The following is a 27,766-nucleotide window of genomic DNA, read 5'->3' as shown; positions in this document are numbered from 1 at the left end:
CTAACAGCCAGTCTCTGACGTTGACGTCCCAAAAGCAGTGAACCTGCATCTGTCCCTTTGTCCTTCTGTCACTGCCACAAGATTGTTGTGTAACAAGCCACCAAACCTCAGTGGTCTTCATGTCCATGTTTACTGTCCTATTTATGGGTCTGAGGATACGCGGAGGAGGCTGCTCTCCATATCTCATTCTGGGGCCCAGGGAAGATAGGGAGTGGCACATTCTTTTCTTGGCGTAATTCATATCTGCCACAGGGCCAAGGGAAAAAATGTGATGCCTCTTAAGACCTAGGTTTGGAGGTCACATACTGTGGATCCTGAGCTAAAGCAAGTCCTGTGAGGAAGAAGACATCCATGTAGGAAGAAGCACACTGGTCTCTGGCAGGAGGGGAAAGAGGAGGAAATATCTGCTAAAAGATGAGCTTATCTCACACCATGCTTAGCTCAAATACCGTGACAACCCTTCGAGTTGCTCTGCAGCAACACGTCAGTCACCTTATCTCTCCTCTGTTTGTTTGTCTGGTTTTTCTTTCTTCATAGGCAACACCTCAATAAACCTTCTTGGTTCTCTCTTTCAAAGATATCCAGGATTCCATTGACACTTCCGGCCTGCTTGATCAAAATGGGCCAGGCCACATTTTTCTCTCCCCTGAGCAACAACAGCAGCCTCTTCAGGGGTCTTCATGCTTCTGCTCTTGCCTCTTCAAATGCACCCCACCCCAGCAGCCAAAGTGATGCTCTCCTAGCATTCCTCAGATCACAAAAACTGCTTCTTGAAATCCTCCAGTGACTCCCCACCTCACCAGAGTACAAGCCACAGTCCTGATCAGTGCAGTCAGGACTTTGGCCATATGCGCCCTGCTATTCCTCTGGTTTTATCTCTTCCTGTTGTTCTGCTCACCCACTTTGCCTCAAGAACTGGCCTCAACCGGCTATGCCTCAAAAACACCAGATGCCCCCCTCTTCTGCCTCTGCACTCTCCTTCTTGGCACTGGTGAGCCCCTGTCCAGAATACTTCCCTTGTGTATCCACATAGCTCCCTCCTTCACCAACTTCAACTGTCTATCCCAGATGGCCTCCCGGGATTCCACGAGGAGGCGATTTTGCGTAAGCCTCACACCATCTGTATAAAATAACAATCTACAGCTCCTCTGCCCCCCGTAAAACATCAGGTCCTCAGGGGCAGGGCTTCTGCTTTGCTTAGAGCTGTATCTCAACGATCTAGACCCATGTCTGGCACAGCGGGTATTCAGTGAAGAATTGTGGTGTGAAAGACTAGTACTGCAGCCTAATACTGAAACGACTGGGCTATGTGTTGTCCTTCCTATGGGTGGGCAGCCACTGCAACTCACTCCTTCTTGCATCTCCCGGGCTGGGCCCAGCTTCTAGAACAGAGAAGGCTCAGTAAGCACATGCTAAACTGGGTGGAACATCTTTGTGAGGATGAATCACTGCAAAGCACTCAAGCTTACGAGCTAATAGACTCATAGTGCTTCTACTGCTTACCAGCTGCATTTATTTGTAAGGAAGTATTTTCCAGGGAATTACTGTGAGATCAGATGCACAGAAGCTCAGGTCTAGTTTGCACAAAAAGGTGAGCTCCTCACCACACTTCACTGTAGGGCCTTCACTGTCTCCCTTTTCCTCTGCTCTGCAGCTCCATGAAGGCAGCAACCATGCCTGCCTCACTCTTCAAGCATCTCTGGGGCCCTAGTAGAGTGGTCTGCATGCAGGAGATCTCTGTTCATTTTTGTGGCATAAACAAATAAGCAAATGACTCTGCAAGTTCTCCCAGGAGCCAATCCACAAAGCAAAGCGACTCAGGTGCTCTTGAGGCTGAAAGCTTTGCACGGATCCGGGAACAGGAAGTTGTGAATTCAGCATCACTCCACAACGATATTGTACGCTTCAGCTCCAACAAGGCAAACAGACCCCAAAACTAAGCTCACCTCCATGAGCCGCAGTGCACAGCCCCCTCTGGAATCCACCTAGCACAAGCGATGCCGCCCCACCCTGCTGCACTGTTTCCCTGCTGATCTGAGGACTGAAGGATGAGGTCCCCCAGCCGCTGCAGGGGGGAAACTTTGCAAACCCTCAGCTTCCCACTCATTCCCAGATCTTCTCACTGGGTCCACAGTGATCCTGGATGGGGCAGGGGACATGTTACAAAACAGAAGAGGACAACATCCTGCTGAGAGTCCTAACACCAGAAAGATGGGGGGGGGGGGGGTGCTGTAGCTAGACAAGCACTCTGATGAGAGGCTGAGGGCCTTGGGAGCAATAGGAATTAGTGAGGACTACCACCCTGACTTCCTGTTTGCCAACGCACCTTCTGGTAACTTAGATTGTAGGCCAAACTCAGCTCCCTGACCTTCCCTGGATGTGCTCACGTGGGATAATGCCTTACTCAGTTTCAGCACCTCTGCTTCACACCTCTGCTTCTTCCCCAGCAGGCCCCCCTCATTTCTTTCTTCCTCTTCACCAGGAAGGACCTTGAACCCTCCACTTCAGGGTGGTGCTCAGGGTTTTAGCGCATGTGTCAGTGAAGTTAATATTTTTATCAGATTGATTCCCACCCAGGATGAGCATTATGGAATCTGGGGTCGGCCACTTCCAGGTCCAAATCCCAGGTGCCAGAGAAGTCTCTGGGCCTCAGTTCCCCTGTCTATCAAAGAAGACTGATGACAGCGTCTACATCCTAGGTTTGTCATGAGAAGTCAGTGAGCTAAATAACGTAAAGCATTCAGCCTGAGGCCTGGTACACAGTAAGCACTCAATAAATGATGACTAACAGTAATAACTGTAACTGCCATAAGCTTTAATACTGTCTCCCATTCTAGACCAACCAATCAGACTTTGGCCAACCCCATGTGGGAAGGGCAAGAAGGCAGGGGAAAGGTGGGGCTGCTTCTGTATAAATGAACCCCCAGGGTCCCTCTTCCTCTTTCAACTCACACACCCTGACTACAGTCCTGATTCATAGCTTGGAGCAACCCCCCACCATGAAGCACTGACTGGATGGATGATGGAGTGATGATGAGTGTGTGCGGGGCAGGGGAAGGAAAGGGGGCGGGAAGGAAAGAGAGGGAGAGGGACAGGAAGGGAGGGAGGGGAATGAGGAGGGAGGAGGCCAGATGGCTGTGAGGTGTGAGGGTGGAAAAACGCTCACACAGGGAGACCTGCCTTCCCATCTCAACTCCCTGTGGTTCCAGTATAAAAAGGAGAAAGCAGAGAAAAGGCTCTTCTGGGAGTTCCCCAAGACAGAACCAAGAGCATCTTTAATCTGTGTAATAAGGCTGTGCAGAGAGTGTACATGAATTCCTCTTTGATACCTAAGCATGTTCATGCTTATTTAGTAATGTGAAGTTTGGGGTGCCTGGGTGGCTCAGTGGGTTAAAGCCTCTGCCTTTGGCTCAGGTTATGATAGCAGGGTCCTGGGATTAGGCCCACATCAAGCTCTCTGCTCAGCAGGAAGCCTGCTTCCTCCTCTCTCTCTCTGCCTGTTGCTCTGCCTACTTGTGATCTCTCTCTCTGTCAAATAAATAAGTAAAATCTTTTAAAAAAAATAATGTGAAGTTACAGAAAGCAGTGGATAATGTACATAACCTATGCACACGGCCATGTGATGGTTACAGGAGCTAATTCCCATCACAGTCCACACATCAGTGAAGGTTCTCTCCCTTCCAGGCCTCTGCACTTGCCAGTCGCTCCCACTGGGGTGTCCATTCCCTGTTACCTCTCCTCCCCCACCCGCCTTGCCATTCAAAGCTTCACTCAGCCTCCTGTGTCAGTTTACACTCTGCCTCTTCTTCAGAGTCCTCCTTGTCTGCAGCAAGGCACTTAGCCCACCTTGTGGTCCATGCCTGCTTAGGTGTCATTCCTCAAAGGCAAGAACTGGGTTCCATTTAGCTATGTATCCGCAGTACCTGGCACACAGTGGGCGCTCAAATAGACTTGCTCAAATAGTGAATCAAATCCTGGAATTACTCAGCAGCCACTGTTCTTCTTAGGCAAGCCACTGAATCCATCAGAGGGGACTTGTTACAAGTCAACAAGCAGAGCTACCGGTGACTTCTGGGACTTCACAATGTCACAGTGATGGGTTAGGGAGCCCCTTACAATGTCAGAATCTGCCAATTAAGTAACATAAAAATCAGGTTGGAAACCAAAGTAGCAACAGAGGTACTGCCAGCAGTGCCTGCCTCAGAAAGGCGTTGTGGTCACAGGAGGACTCAGGCTTAGCTCCCACTGTAAATTATCAAGGACTCTGCTCCAGCCCTGTGCTCAAAGCCCCTGTCCTACTGCCTGCACCACCCACCTGAGGACTGACACAGGGTGAACCTGGAGCATTTAATCCAATGAAGGGCATGTCAGCTTTATTCAAAAAGGCACCTGGGCGCCTGGGTGGCTCAGTCAGTTAAGCCACAGCCTTTGGCTCAGGTCATGATCCTGGAGTCCCGGGATCGAGTCCCACGTCGGGCTCCCAGCTCCATGGGGAGTCTGCTTCTCCCTCTGACCTTCTCCCCTCTCACGCTCTCTCTCTCACTCCCTCTCTCACTCTCAAATAAATAAATAAAATCTTAAAAAAAGAAAAGAAAAGAAAAGGCACCTGAATATCAACACCCCAAAGAAGACAAATTTTTCATGCTCACTGCCAACCTACAAGGCGCAGGAATCATAATAATGGCTGATACTTGTCACACATTGTGTTAAGCAACTTATATAAATTACCTTATTCAACCTACATCTTGCAGCAAAAAGTAAAGAGCATCATCATCTCCATTATACCAAATAAACTATAGCACACAGATATTAAGAATACACTCAAAATCATGCAGGCAGTACTCAGCAGAGCTGGGAGCAGACCCCAGATGCTCTGATTCAGGAGCACAAGTACTGACTGCCCAGGCAATCTCCTTATGCAAATACTGATCAGACCTGTGCTGAAAATTTCTGAGATCACCAGTGGCTCAGATATAAACCATCTTTCTCACAGCCTGAAACACTTAGCACATGAGACCCCACTGGGAAATGCAGGGATTAAGTCTGGGAGAGATAAAGGAAGGCCTCCTGCAAAGGCAAATGATAAATTCAAGGAGACAGTGGGTGACCAGTGGGAGAGTGACAGGATGGGGCCTTTGAGCAGGTCCCTGGGGTAAGGAGACAGCCCCTCCCCCCCCACCCGACCCTCAGAGCACAACCCTGGATGTGAGGATCTAGGGGCTATCTAAATGCTCCTGGGACAGTTAAGGCAAGGAAGGCTGGCTATCTGACTCATGTACAAAAATTAAACTACCTTCCTTGGCTCTGCATTCCTAAATGGAGATTAAATGCTGAAGAATATTGGTCTTTTATGATCCTTTGGAGCATGGGCTTATTGATATGGTGAAGGTTAATGAAACAATTAAGTGCACGCATGAAAGCTAAAACATGGATTGAAGCTTTTCAATTTTCATCTGTAATAATGAGCACCAGGCTCGGGTTCTTACCTCGCATTTCACATCCATTAATTATTTCAGTGATTCCAGCTACAATTAATAAGGATTCAGCCATGTGTGTTAAATCTTAACGTTCAGTTTTCTCACCCATCAGCTAAGGGGGTGGTGGAGGTGGAGGGATGTGCAGGAGGGAGTGCTAGAGGCAGGAGGTGGCTTTGACTTCCTTCTCGGGAGAAAAGGTACTGAGTGTGACCTTCGTGCCTGGCTCCGTGCCAAGTGCTGGAGCTCGCCTCACTGAACCCTCAGCCTGTTGTAATCCTTCCTTACCTTATCACTGCCCCCAGGTCACTTCTCAGAACCTGTAGTTGATTCCGGGCAAGGCTCCTTCTATCCCCCGCCCGCCGCCGGACTCTGTCCTCAGACCCCATAGAACCTTCATCTCCAGACTGCCCCACTTCCCCCTCTGGAAGTGATAGCTCCTCCAGAACAAAACACCCCAGGTCACTGCCCCCCACCCCGCAGAGATGCATCACGATCTCACTCCTAGAAAAGACGGTCTCCCTAAGGACACACTTGCCCTGCAGCCCTTGCCAGCTCCTGCTCCCATAGTCCACACATCCCTGGGCCTAGAAAGGAAAGTGGGCGCCTCTGTCTTGCTGCTCCTTACCATTCCAGACCTTCCTCCTTCTCTCCTCCCTACAAACATTCACCTTTGCTTCATACTTCATCGAATTAGATCACCCGTTCTCCCTCATCACTGCCGCCAGCAATAGCTGATCACTTTGTCATTTCTCCATGATTTTAGTTCCTAGACTTCAATTTCTAGCACTTTACTATATACACAGACGATCCTTTTCAGGCCCTGACTCAGTTTCTTGAACTCACCCCCTCCAGTTGTTTTATGGTAGGCAGCGTGAGCCCACCTGAGCCGACCCCTGTCACAACCAATAAATGCAAACTCTCCCTAGTCTCAGCATCACGTTCACACTCTGACTACTACTCACTCAAACATCTCCATCTGCCTCTCGTAGCCCAACTCTGTCTATCTTTTGCTTCCATCATGGCCTCCAACTCAGAAACCCAGCCGTCTTTTTTTTTTTAATGTGACTTTATTTTTATGGCAGTTTCAGGTTCCCAGTGATACTGAGCAGACAGTATAGAGAGTTACCATATATCCCCCCCCTTTCACATGCATAGCATCCCCATTACCTACATGCTCCACTGGGACACTGGTTACAAAGGATGAGCCTACACTGACACATTATTATCACCAAAAGTCTGTATCTTGTATTAGGGGTCACTCTTGCTGTTGTATGTCCTAAGAGCTTGGGCCAATGTACAATGACATGTATCTACCATTATAGTATCATATAAAGTGGCTTCACTGCCCTAGAAGTCCTCTGTGCTATACCTCTGCATCCCTCCCCACCACCCCATCCCAAACCTCTGACAACCACGATCTTTTTACTGTCTCCACAGTCTTGCCGTTTCCAGGATGTCAACTAGTTGGATTCATAGAGAGTGTACCTTTTTCAGATTGGCTTTTTTCACTTAGCAACATGCAGTCGAGGTTCTTCCATGTCTTTTTGTGGCTTGAGAGCTCATTTCTTTTAAGTGTTTGATAATATTCCATTGTCTGGAGGTATCACCATTTATTTATCCATTCACCCACTGAAGGGCAGCATGGATAATTCTACATTTTGGCAATTATGCATAAAGCCTCTATAAACATCCATGTACAGCTTTTTGTGTGGACAGTTTTCAGCTCCCTTGGGTAAATACCAAGGAGTGCAACTGGTGGATCATACGGGAAGTTTATGTTTATTTTATAAGACACTGGCAACTTCATATTTAAAGCAGATCTCTTGTAGATGACATGTAGTTGTGTCTTGTTTTCCCAGCCTTTCCAAAGCTTTCCTTCTCCCTTGAAATCCCATGGACTGTAATTATAATTGCTCTCACACTCGTGCCTCCAATCCTCTGCCCCTCTCCTGATCCACTGTAACATCTAATTCTGTATCTACTCCATGCGGGAACCCGAGGAGGTAAATGTGGTTAGAAAAAATCAACCACATTAGCTGGCCTCGTTTTGAATTTCTGACCATAAACCTCAAATGGACTCATTGTCCTCCAGCAATTATATCCTATATCCTGAATCCATTCACTCTGAAATTTTCCTAAAACTTATTTCTGACGCTTCTCCTCAAACTTCCATTGTCACTGCCATGCTTATTCTCAGCTGATAATTTTTCCTTCCTATTTCACTAAAAAGAAAAAAAAGTGAAACAGCAGAAAGAAAATGTCTACAGATTCTCACCACCAATATGTCTACCTACTAGCATGCTTACCCACACACTTGACTTTCCCTCCTACTATAAATAAACAATATGTGATTCTATCTGAACCTATTCCTTCATTTATATATAAATATCTCATCTTCTGTCATATATGCTGTTGAACTACGGGATTAATACAATGATCAAATGTAATGATCCATATAATTATCTATGGAAAAATTCCCAAAAGTATACAAAATATCATAATATTTGTCCCACCAGAAGAGGGAAGGGAGAGAGGGAAGAGGGGAGAGAGGGAAGCAAGAGGGGGCAAAAAGAAAGCTTCTCTTGACCCTACTTCTCAGCTTCTTTGCCATTTCTCTGCCCTCCTTTGCAATAAAACTCCTCAAAAGAGCTGTCTATATTATTAGCTCAAATTCTCTCTCTTCCTACTCTTTAATCCTCACCAGCCACACCCTCTATTCTCCCAAAATTGCTCCCATCAAGGTGATCAGTGACCTCCAAGTTATTAAATCCAATGGTCAATTTTCAGTCCCCCTCTTATTTGGGAATAATATTACCACCAGCTTTAAAGGGTGTTACCACTTAATGAAATACTGAAATGTTTAGACCACTTTTACTATAAACTACTATTAAAATTATTTCTTAATCAAATTCTGCCTAAATATTAAAGGCAGAAATTATCCCACCATGTACACAAATGGTGATTTATCTCCAACAGTATTTGAGCGGGAGATTTCAATGAACATTCCTGCCCAATAACTGTGTCCCCAAAGGGAGGAGAAGGGGGAGTAGTTTTGAGGCCCACACCCTTTTTAATCTAATTTCTAAGGTCTCCATTGAGGAGTAAGTGTTAATTATCCTGTACTGTGTGGGCATCTCCACAACATCAGTCTGAGAAATTCATTTAACTTTTGACCGATCGGGGTAATGAGCTTCTCTCTCTCTCTCTCCTCATTTAAGTTTCTCAGTAGCTTGGAAAAAGTTTTAGAGTTGGATTTTTTAACTGAAGTCAAGCAAAGAAGTCATCTGTATTGTTGTGCAGTAGAAATTATGGTGCTGCCAAAACAATAGCTTCAGCACTAAAAATTCAAGGTATGAATATACCATGTTAGATGATTTGAGTTTGTATTCTATGTATTATGTGTTACAGACTGAGTGTCATCTCAGTAATAAGTCAGTTTGTGAAAACTGTGGACCAAATGAAAGGGAGGAAATTCTGGACCAGTTGAAAATCAAAGAATATACCTTAATATCCATGTTGAAGAGCATGCAAGAAAGAAATGATGGATGAATACTGTAAAAACTGTTCAATACATTTACCAAGTAACAACCTCTGAGCCAGTAATCTGGGGTTGAAAGCCAGCAAAACTTTGCTGCCAACATTTTGTTCTAAAACATAATACTTTAAAAATCTTTAAACCAATATAAAAGCAGGTAACTGTTTTACTAGTCATATTAATAGACCAAGCTAAGAGTAAACAATCCATATTTACAGGCAACATGCTTGTCTATATAGAAAACTACAGAGAATCTACAAAGCTCCAGTAAGTGCAGTCAGGGCACAGGATATAAGGTCAATACAGAAAAATCAATCATATCTCTATACACAGCAATGAACAATTAGAAACTAAACATTTTAAAAAAATATTTCCAATAGCTAAAAAAATACTTAGATAAAAGTCTTAGAAAACAAATTTGGACCCTATATGTCCAAAGCTATAAAGCACTAAGGAAAGAAGTGAAGGAAGTTCTAAATAATGGAGAAACAGAACACGTTCATAGTTCAAAGGACTCAATATAGTTAAATGTCAGTTTCCCCAAACTGATTCATAGACTTAACACAATTCCAGCAAAAATCCCAGCAGAACTTCTCATAGATAAGAAAAAGTTTATTTAAACATGTATATGAAAAGGAAAGGAAGAAGAAAAAGCTAACAACAATTTGGAAAAGAATGAAGAGCCCAAAGGACTCAACATACCTCATTTTCAGATAATATTAAGCCAAAAATCAGAAATACTAAATACTAGTGAAATAATAGATATAAACTCCACGAAAGAGAACAGAGAGCACAGAAATAAACCCACGCAAATATGATCAATGATTTTTAACAGCTGTACAAAATCAACTCAATGGAGAAAGAGTGTTTCAACAGATGAAGCTAGAATGGGTGAATACCTATGTGCAATAAAAGGAATCTTGACCTAAACCTTACACCTTATATAAAAGTTAACACAATATGGTTCACAGACTGGAATATAAAAACCTAAATAAAAAGCTTCTAGAGTAAGACAGAGGAAAACACATTTGTGACCTTGTGTTAAGATTGCTTAGTTGGGGCACCTAAGGTGGCTCATTTGGTTAAGTGTCTGCCTTTGGCACAAGCAGGTCATGATCTCAGGGTCCTGGGATTGAGACCCACATCAGGCTCCCTGCTCTGCTTCTCCCTCTCCCTCTGCCCCTCCCCACAACTTTCGCTCTCTTTCTCTCTCTCTCTCTCTCTCTCTTTCTCATAAATAAAACCTTAAAAAAAAATTTCTTAGTTTTAACACTAGAAGCATAGTCATAAAAGAAAAAAAAGACAAATTTAAAACTTCTGCTCTTTGAAAGATAATAGTAAGAGAATGAAACTATAAGTCATAGACTGTGAGAAAATATTTACAAACCCTCTTATAAAACAATTGTATCTAGAAAATATATAAGAATTTTTTAATGATATTATGTTAGTCACCACACAGTATGTCATTAGTTTTTGATGTAGTGTTCCATGATTCATTGTTTGCATATAACACCCAGCAGTCCACGGATTACATGTCCTCCTTAATACCCATCACAGTCCTAATCCATCCCCCTACCCACTCCCCTCTAAAACCCTCAATTTGTTTCCCAGAGTCCATAGTCTCCCATGGTATGTCTCCCCCTCTGATTTCCCCTCTTCATTTTTTCCCTTCCTTCTCCTAATGTCTTCTATGCTATTCCTTATGTTCCACAAGTAAGTGAAACCATATAATAATTGACATCCTCTGCTTAATTTACTTCACTTAGCATAATCTCCTCTAGTTCCATCCATGCTGATACAAAAGTTGGGTATGCATCCTTTCTGGTGACTGAGTAATATTCCATTGTGTATATGGACCACATCTTCTTTATCCATTCGTCTGTTGAAGGGCATTGCAGCTCTTTCCACAGTCTGGTTACTGAGGACATTGCTGCTATGAACACTGGGGTGCCTATGGTCCTCTGTATCTTTGGAGTAAATACCCAGTAGGGCAATTGCTGGGTTATAAGGTAGCTCTTTTTTTTAATCTTTTGAGGAACCTCCACATTGTTTTCCAAAGTGGCTGCACCAACTTGCATTCCCACCAACAGTGCAAGAGGGTTCCCCTTTCTGCACATCCCCTCTAACACTTGTTATTTCTTGCCTTGTCAATTTTTGCAATTCTAACTGATGTGAGATGGTATCTCCATGTGGTTTTGATTTGAATTTCCCTTATGGCTAATGATAATGAACATTTTTTCATACGTCTGTTAGCCATTTGTGTATCTTCTTTGGAAAAGTGTCTGTGCATGTCTTCTGCCCATTTTTTGACTTGATTGTGTTTTTTGGATGTTGAGTTAGAGAAGTTCTTTATAGAACTTGGGTATCAGTCCTTTCTCTGTAGTGTCATTTGCAAAATATCTTTTCCCATTCTGTGGGTTGCTTCTTTTATTGACTGTTTCCTTTGCTGTGCAGAAGCTTTTTAAATTGATGAAGTCTTAAAAGTTCATTTTCACTATTGTTTCCTTTGCCTTTGGAGACATGTCTTGGAAGAAGTTGCTGTGGCCGATGTTGAGGTTACTGCCTGTGTTCTCCTCTAGGATTTTGAAGGATTCCTGTCTCATATTGAGGCTTTTTATCCATTTTGAGTTTACCTTTGTGTATGGTGTAAGGGAATGGTCCAGTTTCGTTCTTTTGTATATAGCTCTGCCATTTTCCCAGAACCATTTATTGAAGAAACTGTCTTTTTTCCATTGGACATTCTTTCCTGCTTTTTTGAAGATTATCTGATCATAGAATTGATGGTCCATACCTGGGCTCTCTATTTTGTTCCATTAGTCTATGTGTCTGTTTTTGTGCCAGTACCATGCTTTCTTGGTAAGCACAGCTTTGTAATATAGCTTAAAATCAGGCAACGTGATGTCTCCAGCTTTTTTTTTTTTTTTCAACATTTCCTTGGCGATTTGGGGTTTTTTCTGGTTCTATACAAATTTTAGAATTGTTCGTTCCAGCACTTTGAAAAATGTTGTTGGTATTTTGATTGGGATGGCACTGAAAAATAGATTCCTCCAGGCAGCATAGACATTTTAACAATGTTTATTCTTCTGATCCATGAACATGGAATATTCTTCCATCTTTTTAAGTCTTCTTCAATTTCTTTTATGAGTGTTCTGTGGTTTCTCAAGTACAGATCCTTTACCTCTTTGGTTAGGTTTATTCCAAGGTATCTTATGGTTTTGGGTGCTATTGTAAATGGAATCAATTCTCTAATTTCTATTTCTCTTTCATGTAACAGTTACATGGTTAGTGTATAAGAAAACAACTGTCTTATGTGCATTGATTTTGTATCCTGTCACATTTGTATGAGTTCTAGTAATTTGGGGATGGAATCTTTCAGGTTTTTCACATCAAGTATCATGTCCTCTGCAGAGGGAGAGTGAGAGTTTGACTTCTTCTTTGCCAATCCGAATACCTTTTATTTATTGTTGTTGTCTGATGGCTGTTGCTAATACTTCTAGTACTATGTTGAACAACAGTAGCTGGAGTGGGCATCCTTGTCGTGTTCCTGATCTTAAGGGAAAGGTTCTCAGTTTTTCCCCATTGAGAAAGATATTTGTTATGTGTTTTTCATAGATGGAGTTTATGAAATTGAGAATCGTTCCCTCTATCCCTATATTCCAAAGAGTTTTTTACCAGAAAAGAATGCTATATTTTGTCAAATGCTTTTTCTGCATCAATTGACAAAACTCAGTAACAAGAAAATAAACTCAATTTTAAAAACGGACAAAAGATTTGAATAGACACTTCACCAAAAAGATAAAAGATGGCAAATAAGCACATAAAAAGATGTTCAACATCATTAGACATTAGGGGATGCAAATTAAAACTACAATGAGATACTACAACACAGAAAATAAATTGACCATACCAAGTTCTGGTAAGAATATGGATGAGCTGGAACTCCCATAATTCATTGGTGATAATGTAAAATAGTATCCATTCTAAAAACTGAGTAACTTATCTGAGTTACCACTTACCATATACCCAACAATCCCATTCCTAGATATCTATCTTTAAAAACTTAAAACTTACCTTCACACAAGAATTTGTATATGAATGTTTGTAGAAACATTATTCCTAACTGCTAAAAACTAGGAGCACTCACATGTCCTTCCCTGAGTGAATGTATAAACAAACTGACATGTACAGGCAGTGAATGTGGAAGAAAAATAAGTGGATTACTGATACATGCAACAACATGGATGAATCTCAAAGGAATCATACTGAGTAAGAGAAGCCAGTCTCAAAGGGTTACATAATATAGGATTCCCTTAATATGACATTCTGGAAAATGCAAAACCTTAGGGCCTCTTGGTTCCTGCCCAGCAGAGCCACAGCTCACGGTCCCAAAGAGCATTATAACACAATGTAGCTTCCAAGAGCTGAAACTGGACAAACTGACTGGGATGCTTACTCTCTGTCCACTGATCAGTGCCCACAAGCCCCCTTGTTATTTTCCTTAAGGACGGACTTGAATGTGCCCTAATAGAACGTAGAGAAGAGTTGCAGATAGCAGTTCACTTAGATGGACAGCAAGGTCCACACGGATATAAACCACATTGCTGATTTAATGGAAGTCACCAGCACTGACAAGGCTGGAGACAACCTTCATCTATGGCACCAAGAATTGCATTACTGTTCATGAGATTACTCCTGAAGAGCAAATGTAAGTTGTGCAAAATGAGAAAGATCTCTGCAGGCACACAAGAAATTTACTATCCGGTGATTCCTGATGCCGACACTATCCACAAACCCGGTCTCATCAAGAAAAACAAATTTATTCAGATTGATTTGGAACTGGCAAGATTATAGACTTAATCAAGTTCAAGAATGGTAACCTGTGGATAGTGCCTGGAGGTGCTAACCAGGACAGCATTGGTATGATCACTAGAGATAAAAGTGAATTCAGATCCAGAGATATTTTTGATATGTGCATTAGATTTGGAAGGAGACAGAGAAGAAATCACGGGTTTCTCCTGTATTTTATGTTTCCTTTCCCATGAGCCAGTCTTGTTCTCACTCCAGCAATTAACCACCACAAAGAACAAAGGTCAAGAGTTTGAAATCAATGGTCAAAATAAAGTGATAATAGAATAATTGCTTAACCACAGATGTGTTGAATCACTATGTTGTACACTTGAAACTAATGTAACATTGCATGCCAATTATAAAAAGATTTAAATTGCCATTTGTAGGATTAAATATAAATTTTTATTTATTTGGGTGTTTACTTATTTTGTTATTTGTGTCATTCTTTGTTAACTATACTAAGCATTTTACATCGCTTTGGTACTGATTCTTCCAATGATTATATGATGTGTATATTATTACAGATTTAAAACTGAGATGCAGGGGCACCTGGGTGGCTCAGTGGGTTAAAGCCTCTGCCTTGGGCTCAGGTCATGATCTCAGGGGCGTTGGGCTCTCTGCTCAGCGGGGAGCCTGCTTCCCTTCCTCTCTCTCTCTGCCTGCCTCTCTGCCTACTCGTGATCTCTGTCAAATAAATAAAACCTTTAAAAAAAAAAAAAAAACTGAGATGCAGAAGAGGTACATGGTTTGTTCCATTTCCCACAACTAACAAGTAGTAAAATAGAAGTTCAGACTCCAGGTCCTCCTGATTTTATTTTTCTTTACAATTTTTATTCAAAATCAATTTAGTTAACTAATAGCGTATTATTAATTTCAGAGGTAGAATTTAGTGATTCATCAGTTGTATGTAACACCAGTGATCATTAATTATATCAAGCGCCCTCCTTAATGCCCATCACCCAGTTACCCCATCTTCCCCCTCCCCGCCCTCCAGCCACCCTCAGTTTGTTTCCTATAATTAAGAGTCCCTTACAGTCTGTCTCCCTCTCTGTTTTTATCTTGTTTTATTTTTCCTTCCCTTCACCTAGATTCATCTGATTCTTAAAATCCACGTATGAGTGAAACCATATGGTATTTGTTTTTGTGTGACTTATTTCACTTAGAATCCTAGAGGAGAACATAGGCAGTAACCTCTTCGATATCAGCCACAGCAACTTCTTTCAAGATACATCTCCAAAGGCAAGGGAAACAAAAGTGAGAATGAACTTTTGGGACTTCATCAAGATCAAAAGCTTCTGCACAGCAAAGGAAATAGACAACAAAACAAAGAGGCAACTCACTTAGAATGATACCCTGTAGGTCCTCCTGACTTGAAAACCTGTATACTCACTAACTATACTGGAGAATCTGTTAGGTGTTCAAATTTCCATATACCAGTCCATCCTTTATTTCCCCAAGTTAGATGACAGTCGGCCCCAGTTAAGCCTCTAGTTTTCACAGTGTGCTAAAGAGAAGGGAAGAGGCAACACAGTGAAAGGAAAGATAGCAGCATTTGGGCCAGATCTACATGTTTTGAATCTTGGCTCAACCACTTAGTAGCTATGATATCTTAGACAAGTAAACTGCTCCGACTGACTCAACATTCATGGAACATCTATCGTGTTCCAAACCATGTTCTACACTCTTATTAATAAAACAGCAATGTTTCCTACCCTCAAGAAGCTTACATTCCAGGTTCAGGTAACCACTGTATAGCACATTATTAGTTTTTGATGTAGTGTTCAATGATTCATTAGTTGAATATAACACCCAGTGATCATCACAACATGTGCCCTCTTTAATACGCATCACCCTGTTACCCCCTCCCTCCACCTCCCTCCACCCCTCTGAAACCCTCAGTTTTTTTCCCAGGTCCAGAGTCTCTCATGGGTTACAAGTTTTTAAAGAGATAGTCAAGGAAGGCTTCTGAGAAAGTGACATGTGAGCAGACTTGAATGAGTTGTGGAAGTTATTCATTTAGAGCCTGGACAAAGAGCATTCCAAGCAAAGAAAATAGCCAGTACAAAGGTCTGGTCCATGCCAAATGTACAGCAAGGAAGCAAGGAAAAACAGCAAGGAAGTCAGAGTGGCTGGAGTAGACGGAGGGAAGGAAAGAACCAGACGAAGTAAAATCAGGAGGAAAATGGAGGGGCTACACATGCATGTCCTCGCAGAATGACATAACAACCCCACTTTTACTTTGAGTGGATGGGACACTGTTGGCTGGTTTGAACAGGGCAGTGCCATGATCTGACTACTTCTTCTAAGTATCTCTCCAACTGATATATGGAGAATATGCTAAAGCAGACTGGGACAGATTTTTTTTTAGTTTTTAGTTTTTGGTCCTGAGCGAGTGAAAGGGTGGGGGAAACTAAGGTGGAGAAAACTAGATCCAGAGCTAGTTTTGTTAAGTGTGAAATGACAATTTGGCATTCAAATGGAGATATCAATTTGGTAAGTGGATATCTGAGTCAAGTTCAGGAGAAGGTTGTGCTAAACATAACTTTTGGAGTCATCAGCAAGTGGATGGTATCTAATGCTCTTATATAAGATCACTAAGGCAGTGAGTATAAATAGATAAAAGGAGAATTCAAAGGACAGGGCACATCTTTGGGGCATTCCAAAATTAAGATATCAAAGAGAAAAGAGATCCAGAAAGAATATAAAAAGTAATCATCCGGGAAGAAAAACACATAGAAGAGCATGTTAGGCTGGAAACCAAGTGAAAAATGTGTACCAGAGAGAAGGGAGTAATCATCTATATCCAAGCTCTTGATAGGTCGTGTAGTATGAGGTTGGATTTGGCAACATAAAAGTCACTTGTGACCCTAATGAAAACAGTCGCAGGGGAGAAAGTGGATGTGGGTGTGGAAGCCTTATTGAATGGAATAAGAAAGAATGCCTGGAGGGCAACTGGAAACCATGAGTATAGACAACTCAGTTGAGGAGTTTTGCTATAAAAAGTAAGAGAAAATTGTAGTTGTAACTGGAGGGAAAAGTGGGGTCATGAGAAATTCTTTTTTAAGATGAGAGAATAGCAGCATGTTTGTATACTAAGCCAGTAGGAAAAGGGAGAGACTGACAACACAGGAGAAAGAAAGGAAGGTTGCAGGAACCCTGTGCTTGAGTAGGTGTAATGGGCTGATATCCAACACCAAAGTAGAGGAGGCGGCCTTACATAGGAGCAGGAGCACTTCCTCTGCAGCAGGAAGAGGGAGTAGTCCATGGGTGCAAATGCATGAAGACAGAAAGTGTGAGCACGTCAGCATGCGGTGCATCTCTTCTGATGATTCCTATTTTTCAAGCAAAATGGGAGACAAGGTCCTCATTTGAAAATCAGGAGGAAGGGGAGGTGTCAGAAGACTGAGAGGAGAAGGTACAGAATACTTGTCAGGAGAGAGGGAGGGTAAGCTCCCCAGAGACATCGAGGACCGCCGGAGGTGGAGGTGGTTGATGGCATGCCTGATCAGCACGGCTGTGTCTTGTGCAGCCACATTTTCTCTGCAGAGGCAGGAACAGGGCAGTGGAGAAGTAGACTCAACTAAGGTCAGAATTCTGTCTAGTAAGAAGGATGAAATAAGAGGAGAAGAGAGTTGATGATATAGACGGGGATGATTTATAAGGATTGCCCCTGATTATAAGCACTGCAGGGAGGGAGCCAGGCCCCTGAAAGGAAGGAAAACCAGTGAAAGGGAGGTATAATCAAAGCAGCCCTGTAGCTCTGGGAGAAGATTGCTGGGATTGGGGTCCCAGAGGGAGTGAGCTCAACATATAAAAGGCGGTGGTCAGAGTGGGAAGAACTGAAGGTAGGGTCCCAAAGGAGCTATGGTTCCTAGGAACAAGTAAGAGAATGAATGGCTGAGTTAGGAGTTGAGAAAGTGGCTGTCAAGGAAATGAGAGGGCAGAGTAATGGGAGGGTCACCTTCCTGGATCCAGAAACCACCACGGATAACAACAGCAATGTTGGGAGGATGGCTGTGAGATGTGAGTAAGTTACAAATAGAAGGAAAAATGGATTCAACCTGTTTGTCTCTCTCTCTCGGTCTTAGTTTCCTCACGTTTAAGTTGGAAATGCTGACAGTCCTTCCATCATGAGATTTTTCTAAGGATTAAGTGAGATGCTGCAGATAGAACATCTGTCACCCATTGGGACTGGCAGATTTTAACGCACAGAAAATGCAATTATTTTTAAAAGGGTCCTTGTGAACTCCTGGGTGTGTGTCTCATCTACCTCCAGCTAAAGTTGGGAGAGTGTGACCCGGAAGGCTTACTGAGCTCAGGGTTGGCCCAATAAATCACAATCATCATAATTTCCCAGAGACATTTACCTGTGGTCCTCTCTAGTAAGCCTGGGCCTGGCCATGAGCACCCCCACCATCTGTAGCTGTCCTTATCCATGTCACCTCTGTCTTCCCGGCAGGCCTGAGTTTTCTCTGACTCTCCCAGCCATCTGCAGACACCAGGTTTGTTGTCTCCCAGTCTGTCTAATGCAGAAAGCAAAAGCAAAGTACATGTTTGGCTACACTGTATAGTGGGTCCCCCCAACTTTTTATGGCCAGGTTAGCTGAAAGAGCCCAGGGAAGCTAAAACCTTGGGGGGGGGGGGGAATTATACCTTGTATTGTGAACTGTGCTGAGCGCAGAAACGTGCAGAGACTCTAGGGCAGTACAATCTCATGTCCCTAGCAGGTGGAGCTTGGGTCATGGGCTAGGTCAAGCCCTTTCCATTTCTTTTCTGTATCTAACCCTGCACTCAGCTCTAGGCAGGAGTTTCTACCAAGAGATGAGGTCATGTCTAACTAACAGGGAAGTGTCTGCCTTACCAGGAACAGGTGACAATATTAAGAGACTCCTCCTTCTCAAGACAGAGACAAGAAAGGTGACAGAGTAGGGGCCAGAAATGCTCAGGACACCTGAGCTGCAGCAGCAGGACAGCCAGAGTTGAACAGGTCCTTTTTGCTGAGCCCAGTCCCTTGAGTTTCCCACCCCTGGTTCATCAGGGCTCTCAGAATATCTTAGCCGGAATACATTCTGAGCAAGTTTTTCCTAGCATTACTGTTACACAACCCAGAGAGTGGATGCCTCGCCTCTACCCCACACTAACTCAGAAACCACATCTGCCCTGCTCATTGCCAATTTTTCATGCTGAGTACATAACAGGCCCTCAGTAATGAGGGACAGAAGGAACACAGGGAGGGAAGGACGGAGGGAGAGATGTTCAGGATGGAGGAGCACAGAATACAGCTCTTCATCTCATCACCCAGCACTATGCCAAAACCTAGAAGACTACAAGTATCCTCTCTGAATCCTTCTCCATAACAGTCTGCCCGAGCTGAGCAGTCTTCTCTTTCTACCCAGAATTTTCCTTTTTCTTCTTAAATTATATAGGAAAATGAAGGCCATTCTTGTCAGAAAACATTTTCTTGATCCTCCTCCCAGCAAACAAACACTTACCGCCCTCCTTCTGTAATGCACAGTGATATTTTGATGTGGCAGTGCTAGAAGAAGACAAGAATCCTTAATTCAGAAAAATAGCTCAGCTTCTACAGTTTGCCAGGTTCCCACCTATTTACTCAGGAATCCAAATTCTGGAAAAGCAAACTTGCATTCCTATTTACCAACTACTACTTACCAGTCTGAAGGCTATTGACATTGATTAACATTAAAAGTGACATTTGGCTCTCATGTCCTTTCTGAATAGACTTGTTTCAACTAAGAAATAAACAAGGAAACCTCTAAAGGAAAATATTTCTGGGGAGTATTGGTATGAGGGTGACATGAAACATTTTTTTGTCCAACATTTTGGATCATTATTTGGAATTGAAGCAATCTGCCTGGGGCGGGGCGGGGAGAGAAGCCAGCCTGTCACTCAGGAAGGAACCGCAGACTCCCAAAGATAATTCTGAAAGGTATGCCTAGGGATAGGCATTTGTTATTAACAAAACAAAACAAAACAAAACAAAGGTCTAAAGATGTTTACCCAACTGGCAATTTAAGGAGCCACGATTTGCCATACAAAAGGATATGTGGTAAGAAAGGATCCCATTAGTTTTAAATTACATTTGATTTTTAAATTTATAATTTATAAGCAGATTTTCCAGCCCCTAAAAAGAAAGCACACCTATGTGCATTTTTTTCCAGTTTTAGCCTATCAGCCATATCTTCCAGTAAACTTTCTGTGTACAACAGTTAACCACTCTAAGTGGGTAGTAAATGAGTGAAGTGTTATTTCCAGCTTCCAAAGTTCATTTCTTTATCACCCCTCTCTCAGAACTGGGCACAAAGAAGTGCTACTTTGAAAGAGCCAGGATGGGCATCAGCTGCCATCAAAATCCCTTAGAGAACAAGGTTAAAGGATAGATCCTGGGTGTCAGTGGCAGGAATTCTGACTCAGTCCATGAGGGGCCCTGGGAATCTGCAGTTCCAGCGTGCACCCGCCGTGACTCCGAAGCAGGTAGCCCTTGGAGCCCACCCTGTCCAATCCCAGCTTAGAGAAGAGGCCCCTCTAAGCTGCTGTGCCTTCTAGACACAGCCCAGCCCTGGTTCCAGTGCTCTCCATGAGCTCACACTTGGTGGACAGTTACTGATCCACGCTGCTCTGCTGTGCCGCTCTGTGGGGCTCCATGTGACACACCCCTGATTTCTCTTTATTCTGTCAGAACGATTACAGGAAGTTATCTATGCAATGCAAGGATTTTGTGGTGGGCGTGCTAGACCTATGCCGAGACACGGAAGAGGTGGAAGCAATTTTAAATGGAGATATGAACTTCCAAGTCTGGTCCGACCACCACCGTCCAAGCCTGAGCCGCATCAAACTCGCCATTAAATACGAAGTCAAGAAGGTAAGCTTCCCCACCTCTCTAGGCCTTCCCGCCTTGCGGGGCTGTTGGCCTAGTTTTGTGCCCAAGCGTATTTTACGTTCCCATGAGGAGACTGTGAAAACACCAATCTCCCGACTGTTCTCTAGACAGAGAATGGCCAGCCTTGCAGGACTGCTCAAAGCTCCTCTCAGTGACCCCCTTCCTTCACTCCCCAGCCCACCAAGGGAAAGGCAGCAGGACTGTAATTCCACGAGCAGGCTTTGGCCTGGAAAACAACAGAGGAGATTTTCAGCCTCCAAATGACTGGCAGGGACAATGTGACCTGACATCAGCTAGGACGCCAATTCCCCAGTTTTCCCAAGAAAATGAATCACGCTGGTCTGTCAATAGCACTGATTGAGATCTGTATGCCTAGGGGCTTGCTGAGTAGAAATGTTTAACGTGGAGGCTTTGTGGGAGCCAGGGTTCTGGGAGCCTTAGAGGAATTTCATTCCAAAGGCTTATGCAAGTACTTAGTAGGAAGCTCAAGGAGACTTTTCACAGGAGTAAGCTTGTCCACCTCCTCAGTCAACCTCAAGGTGTCTTTAATGGCCACAAGCACCCAGCAGCCCTCAGGCCCACAGTGGGTGGTCAGACTGAGTCCTAAGCAGCAAAAGTCAATTATGCCTCCACTCTGGATGGACTCTGGATTCTTTAGAATCTGCTCTGACATTAGATGATGTCATCCATCCTGATGAAAACTGCAGCGCTCCAAAGATCAATGTGTTTCATAATTACTGTGCTTTGCGTATATGCAAAATGGGTGCTCAGCCTTCAAGGGTTTTTATTTTTTCCCAGCTATTTCACAGGGTCAATACTGGGGTATTTTCAATGTCCCCAAACTGACCTCTGGGCACTTCTCTTGCTTACGTTAATTTGTATGGAGGGAACCATCTTTCAACAAACCACATGCATCTGTGCAAATCATCTAGTTAGAGCTTCCAAGTTTGAAAAAATCTTCCTGTCCCTCTTACTTTTAATAATAATAATAATAATCAACCTAGGAAAAATAGCTTTGTTCAAAGACTCTGGGTCCCAAAGATAAAGTGGACAAATCATAGGAAATGTGGCCTTCAATTACCATTCAAAAACACAGGCCTATGAAAAGAGAAGAAGCAGGCTATAGCTTCAAGTACAACCTTATTTTCTGGGGTCAGGAAAATTCTCATTTTTTTCATCAATCCCAAGAGCTCAATGAGGCTTTTCATCAAAGCACAGCATTCTAATTCAGAAGCTGCTGAAGATACCCACAGCCTTGGAGTTCACACAAACCCTGCTATGGAAGCTATTAGTCGTGGTAACGATGAGCTTGAATTTCCAGAATCACAAGCATTTGCTTGCTTGCTTGCTTGCTTGCTTGCTTCCTTCCTTCCTTCCCTGCCTCCCAGCACAGGGGAGGAGCATAGGGTGGAAGTGAAGATGTCCCTGAAAACCCGAAGAACAGGAGATGCTTGGCATCTGCAGATTTATATTTGCCATTTGGCTATTTATGAGCAATTGCAACGACCCATTAAATGCAAGCGGTCACCATTTTTCTGAAACATAAATCCAAACCTCTAGCAACACCATCAGGGAGGGTAGATTAGTCAGCTAGTCCAGAAGTCTGGCCACTACCTCAGAGCTACGTGTTCCCCTTGTTGTCAACTACTGAGTACAAAACTGCCCTGGTGATGAATGAGAAGAAAAAGAGAAGTATACCATGAACAGGACGGTTCAGGGCACAATAAAAAAGGCTTCATGAGGGAAATTATTTAGTGGTATTTGCCAATTAGGAGTCATAAAGGCCTCAGGAAATATGCATCATGAATGTCAAGTGTCCGCAGCAGTTTGTGGGTGGGAAGATGATAAACCACCTGCCTAAAAAGTCAGCCTTGCTCATTTGAAACACCTCCAATGGATAAATTCTCTCAAACCGTGTGTACCATTATGTAACAGCAGACAGACACAGAGCTTCCCTTGACATTTATTCTATCATGAGTTATAGTGAAAATACCTAATATTAAAAAGATACATTAATATTATAATGAGATTTAATTTTTAATTTATGAACTTTAGCATGCTTCCACGGGCACAATCTAACCCTAGGTCTTTGAGTTATGAAATGACTAGCATCAAAGCCTCTTTATAAATACATTCCCTTTGCACCTGATAAATATAATAGCTTTAAGGCTAGAATACAGAACCATAAAAAATTCCTAAGCCTTTGCCCACATGATATCAAATCAAACCACTAATTCAGTCATTAAAGCAAACTAATTGTTCTTGGCAGTTTTATGGGCTGCTACTAAGTAGGATCTTTAAAAATGGTGTTGTGTTAATAAATTGGGAGATCCTGAGTTAAGTAGAGTCAAAAAGATTTCTTTGTTTAAAGACATTACAGAGCTTTAATATGCTTTGCTACTCTAATTAAAAGAAAAAGAGTACAATATGTATTACTTGACCACACAACTCTTTCTCATGGAACACTGATGAAACTCATTTTCCATGTAGATATATCCATGGAAACTCTAATGTCAAATCAGCCTCTTTGAGCTATGAAACGCACAGATCTAAATGCGGTGGGTGCTGCCCTGTGGCTGATAATGAGCCCTGGATTGTGTCCCTCACCTAAATGTCTGCCTCTTTTCACACACCACACTAATGTCTGATCCTCCGTCTGGCTCAGTCATAATGTCAGCCTCTATGAGATCAAGACAATTTTCCCACCATTGCACAAGGGGCCACCTGGTAAACAGAAAAGAATCATGAAGTAGGTGTCACAAAACCAGATTTTTAGCATGATTCCTTCACTTACTAGCCACATGGTTTTGGACCAGTCTCTGAAGGTCTCTAAGTCTCATCCTTCCTTCCTTCCATTCCAAAATGGGCATATAAGCTTCTGCTCCCATTTCCTGTGAACCTTCAAATAGGATGATATGAGAGTAAATGCTCTGCAAACTGTAAAGTTCTCTGGAGTTCCATAGGGAAGCATCATTGTTGTCATTCAATGATGTCCTCCTTCCTTGGAACCAGGTGGGGGGTCCTTCTATTTCCAGAGATACTCCCTACCTTGTCCTTTGTCTTTTCCCTAGAAAATGCTAGAAACTTCCCCTTGGGTAAGGACATTATCATTATAGCCTAAAATTCTTCCAGAAAAGACAAAAGGTCTTGTGAGGATATGGTTTTTCTCCATGACTTCCGTTTTAAGAAAGTAACTCAGCCTCCCCAAAAACCCACATATATGTGTTATATGAAATGTTAATCATTGTGTTTGGAAGACAGTTTTGGAAAAGTGGCTCAGAAGGTGCCCTTTGAGGTTAATCTTGACCCAACCATTATTAATGGAGTCACCTGAGCAAGACACTTAACCTCTCCATGTCTCACTTGGTTTATTAAGTATGGATAATAATACCTATTTCATAGGATTATGATAAGAATCAAATGGGATAAAGTAAGTGTGCCTCAAATAGCATTGGGCCCATCAGCCTGTGGGTATGAATGTATCCTATGTACATATATGTACACTATGTACACTACAATGGCTTAGAGCCCATGTTCATGTTACTTAACACATTTCTGTCACCCATCTCTCCATACCAGACTTAACAGGTTATGATCCCTTTGGAAGCCAGGCTTGCCTTATTAAGAAGCAAGGAGGCTTCTCTCCCCAGGCTGAGTCACACATAACCTCAGAAGTAACTCCACTTGGGCCTCATGGATAAAGAAACCAATCCCTCCAACTTTGGCTCACAGCCTGCCATATACAGGCCTTGGTCTTCTTCAGGGCCAATGGGACTGGCAGACATCTTGTTGTCTTCTCCACTTCTAGCTATCTCTGGCCCCACAGAATCATGCCTAATATCTTCTTAAAGGCACTCTTCTCCCTCTGCATATCAACTCTAAATAAATGCTTAGGGAACTTCCAGCTCCACCAACAGGAAAGACCCAACCAGTCTCAAAATCCATTTAGGCTCAGCCAGACCCAGGCTGCAGCCATAAAAGGAGCCCAGTATCTAGCACGTGCTCAGTGCTGACCAGCTGGTCACAGAGATCCAGACTCAATCATTGGTGCTCTCTTCAACTTGATTAACTGAAGACACACATCTGAACCCTTTACTCTCACCCCTCCCTTTCTCTCCTCTTGATCCCTTGATTCATCTCTAGGCTCACAGGGATATTATCTTCCTTTCCCCTGCATTATCCCTTGCTTCTTCCTGACTCCAGGTCTGCCTAGATGGGGATCATATAAACCTCCTATTCACTGAAAGAACTTTGTAGATATGTGTCATTCGAGTTCAAATGTCACAAGAGAATGGGACAAAAGGACCCTGAAGGTCCAATTTTGCACAACAGAAGCCTTACCTCTACCTAGAGAGGAAATGGAGGTTCTTTGGACATAACTAAGCAAAGATACATTATTTTTTAAAAAAGAAGAACACATGAATATTTTGTCCAAAATTACATTGGTCCCACTGTAGAGAGCATGTCTGTTACCAGGCAGTATCACCAGTAAGGGGGTAGTTCAATCTGACATGCTGTTTCAGCCACTGCCTGTGAGCTCTGTAGACACTGACTGGTCTTCTGGGCATCCCAAGGTGGGTATGATAGTCCTGTTCTTAAAGAGCCATCAGGTGGTAGGTAAGGTGGGGACAGGGATGCTATGACTGTAGCAGCAGCAGCCTCTACACCTCACTAGCTGAGCAAAGTTGAGGTCACAGTAGTCACTTTCAGACTTGCAGGTGGCCCCCCGCTGTCTGGTGTCCTGGCCTGTGGCTTGGTTTGTGGAACCTAAGCAAGGCACTGGCCATCTTTCCTCCCTACCCTCCTATGGGAGGAATGAGACTGATGAGACTCCCTACCCTCCTATGGGAGCAGTTTCACTTTGCTGAGTCTGCCAGACTCTGAGAGCTGCACTTTTCCTGACTCTGCCAAGTTCCTAGGTGATTCCTAGCTCAGAAAGCTAGTCTCACATAAAATAAAGCCCTGGGACAGAACAAAGAGAGGGACAAGGAGTTAAAGTGGAGGGGGGCTCACTAACCCTATTAAGACAGTTCCCTTTTTTCCATACCATTGTACTAAGGAAATAATATTCCCTATGATTTTCATTCACTTACTTAGGCATCATTTAATAAACATTCACTGTGTCCACCACACCACCAACTTTATGCTAAGCATGGGAGAGACTGAAGAGATCAAGACCCAGGCCTCACCCTTGAGGGGTTCATCTAGCAAAAGAGAGAGAACAAGAGAACAAAGGAGAGAGAAGTGTGAACGACCATTACAATCTTGTCTGAGCAGGACAAACAGAAACAGGAACGGACAGCGTGGAGGCCAGAGGAAGCAGTGACCAGCTCAGCCCACAGGACCCCAGGAAAAGTTTCCCAGAAGCCCAGAAATGCTTGAGACAGGGCTAAAAGGATGAGAGGTGTCAGATGGGATGTCAGTTTAGCAGAGAAGCAAGGGAGGACAATTTAGGCAGAGGGAGGTGAAAGCTGAGAGTCACAGATACCTGAGGGAGAGTGGCATGGATGAGGCTATGTTTAGAGGGCGACAAGTGCTTCCCCATGGCCGTATCACTGTGGGAAAGGAGCAGACTGAAAAGCTTCTCAGAACACAATTCTTGAGGGCATTTCATTACATAGCCACTTGGACTTTATCCTGGCAGCACTATCCCAGGGAATTTTCTGTGATGATGCAAATGTTCTATTTTCTGCTGTCTAACACAGTAGGTGCTAGCTTCTTAGCATGGCTAGCCAGCACTGGAAATGTGGCTAAGGTAATTATGGAACTGAATTCTTAGTATTTTTTAAATGAATTAGTTCAAATAGCAAAGCCGGTCATGGGCAGTGGGTACCACACTGGACAGTATGGACCTATATCCTCACTCATGCCTTCAACAATCTTTCAGTGAGTACCAACAAAGCATGCCATGCTAATTACTAGGGACACGGTGCTGAATAAAGGACAGGATATCAGTCATCAAGGGAGAGACAGATTATAATCAACATACCACACCAATAAATTGTGATGTTGGATTTGAAGTAAGTATTATAAAAGAGAAGACCATGATATTATAACTTCTAAAGTCAGATGTCACCTAATCAGGGAAGTCAATGAAGGTTTCTCTGAGGAAGTCATACTTGCTCTGAGAGCTAAAGAATAAAAGTTAACCAGATATGGGGAGGACATTTCTAAAGGATAGAACATGTTCAAAGCAAATTCAAAGGCCCTGTGGTAAGAGAAAACATAGCATATAAGAGAAACTGAAAGAAGGTGAATGTGGCTGAGTTGGAAGGCATAAGGAAGAGTGGGGTGTGGGATGAATGTCAAGAAGCAGGCAGGGACCAGACCATGCAGAGGCTCATTAAGCATGCTAGAGAATTTTGTTCTCATTCTTTTTTTCAAGAATAAGAGGAAGCCACTGGAAAACTTTAATGAGAAGCAGCTGTAAATATGAGGAGAAAGGCTAGAAGGCAAACAGGATGGGTATAGATGCAGCATAACTGTTGGGCAAGAGGGACATGATATTAATAAAGACAGGCATCATTAAGCTCCGTTGACAAGCAAAGCCAAAGTTATAGTGACTTTCAGCGAAAAAAGTCTTATTTATTGCTCATCCTATTTCTGTCTTGGAACAGAATTCACTCAGAAACTCAGGCTGATAGGACAGCTACTCTCTCCAGTGGCCCCACCCTGTCAAAGGGAACTCCAGCGATGGAGAGTCCCACACTAGCAAGGAAATGCTTCCACCTAGAAGTGACACACATTATTTCCACTTACGACTCACGGTCAACAATTAGTCACACCACCCACAATACCATGAGGGAACCTGGGATGTATAATCCTGCCATATGTTGAAAGGAGAGAAGAATGAAGCTATTGGGCAAATAGCTCTAATGACTTCCAAATGATAAAAGTTGAAAGAATTCATGCTAACAGCCTCAAGCTTTCTATAAATAGGAAACAGGATCACCCTCTGAGGTAGAAGGCAGCCTGAAAAAAGTGAAAAAAATTGGGGAAAAATCCCAT

General features: G+C 43.1%; 1 protein-coding gene across 1 annotated transcript in view; it reads left to right on the top strand.

The window, feature by feature from the left end:
• Positions 1–27,766, top strand: part of TRPC7 (transient receptor potential cation channel subfamily C member 7) — a 146,504-nt gene that overhangs the window by 29,483 nt on the left and 89,255 nt on the right. Inside the window, exon 3 of the mRNA XM_059174643.1 lies at positions 20,558–20,740. Coding sequence (XP_059030626.1) covers positions 20,558–20,740 — 183 coding nt within the window. The remainder of the gene's footprint in view (positions 1–20,557; positions 20,741–27,766) is intronic.

This window comes from Mustela lutreola, chromosome 5, assembly GCF_030435805.1.
Source record: "Mustela lutreola isolate mMusLut2 chromosome 5, mMusLut2.pri, whole genome shotgun sequence".
Lineage (NCBI taxonomy): Eukaryota > Metazoa > Chordata > Mammalia > Carnivora > Mustelidae > Mustela > Mustela lutreola.
Note: the sequence above shows the minus strand (reverse complement) of the source record. Positions and strands in the feature narration are given on the sequence as shown.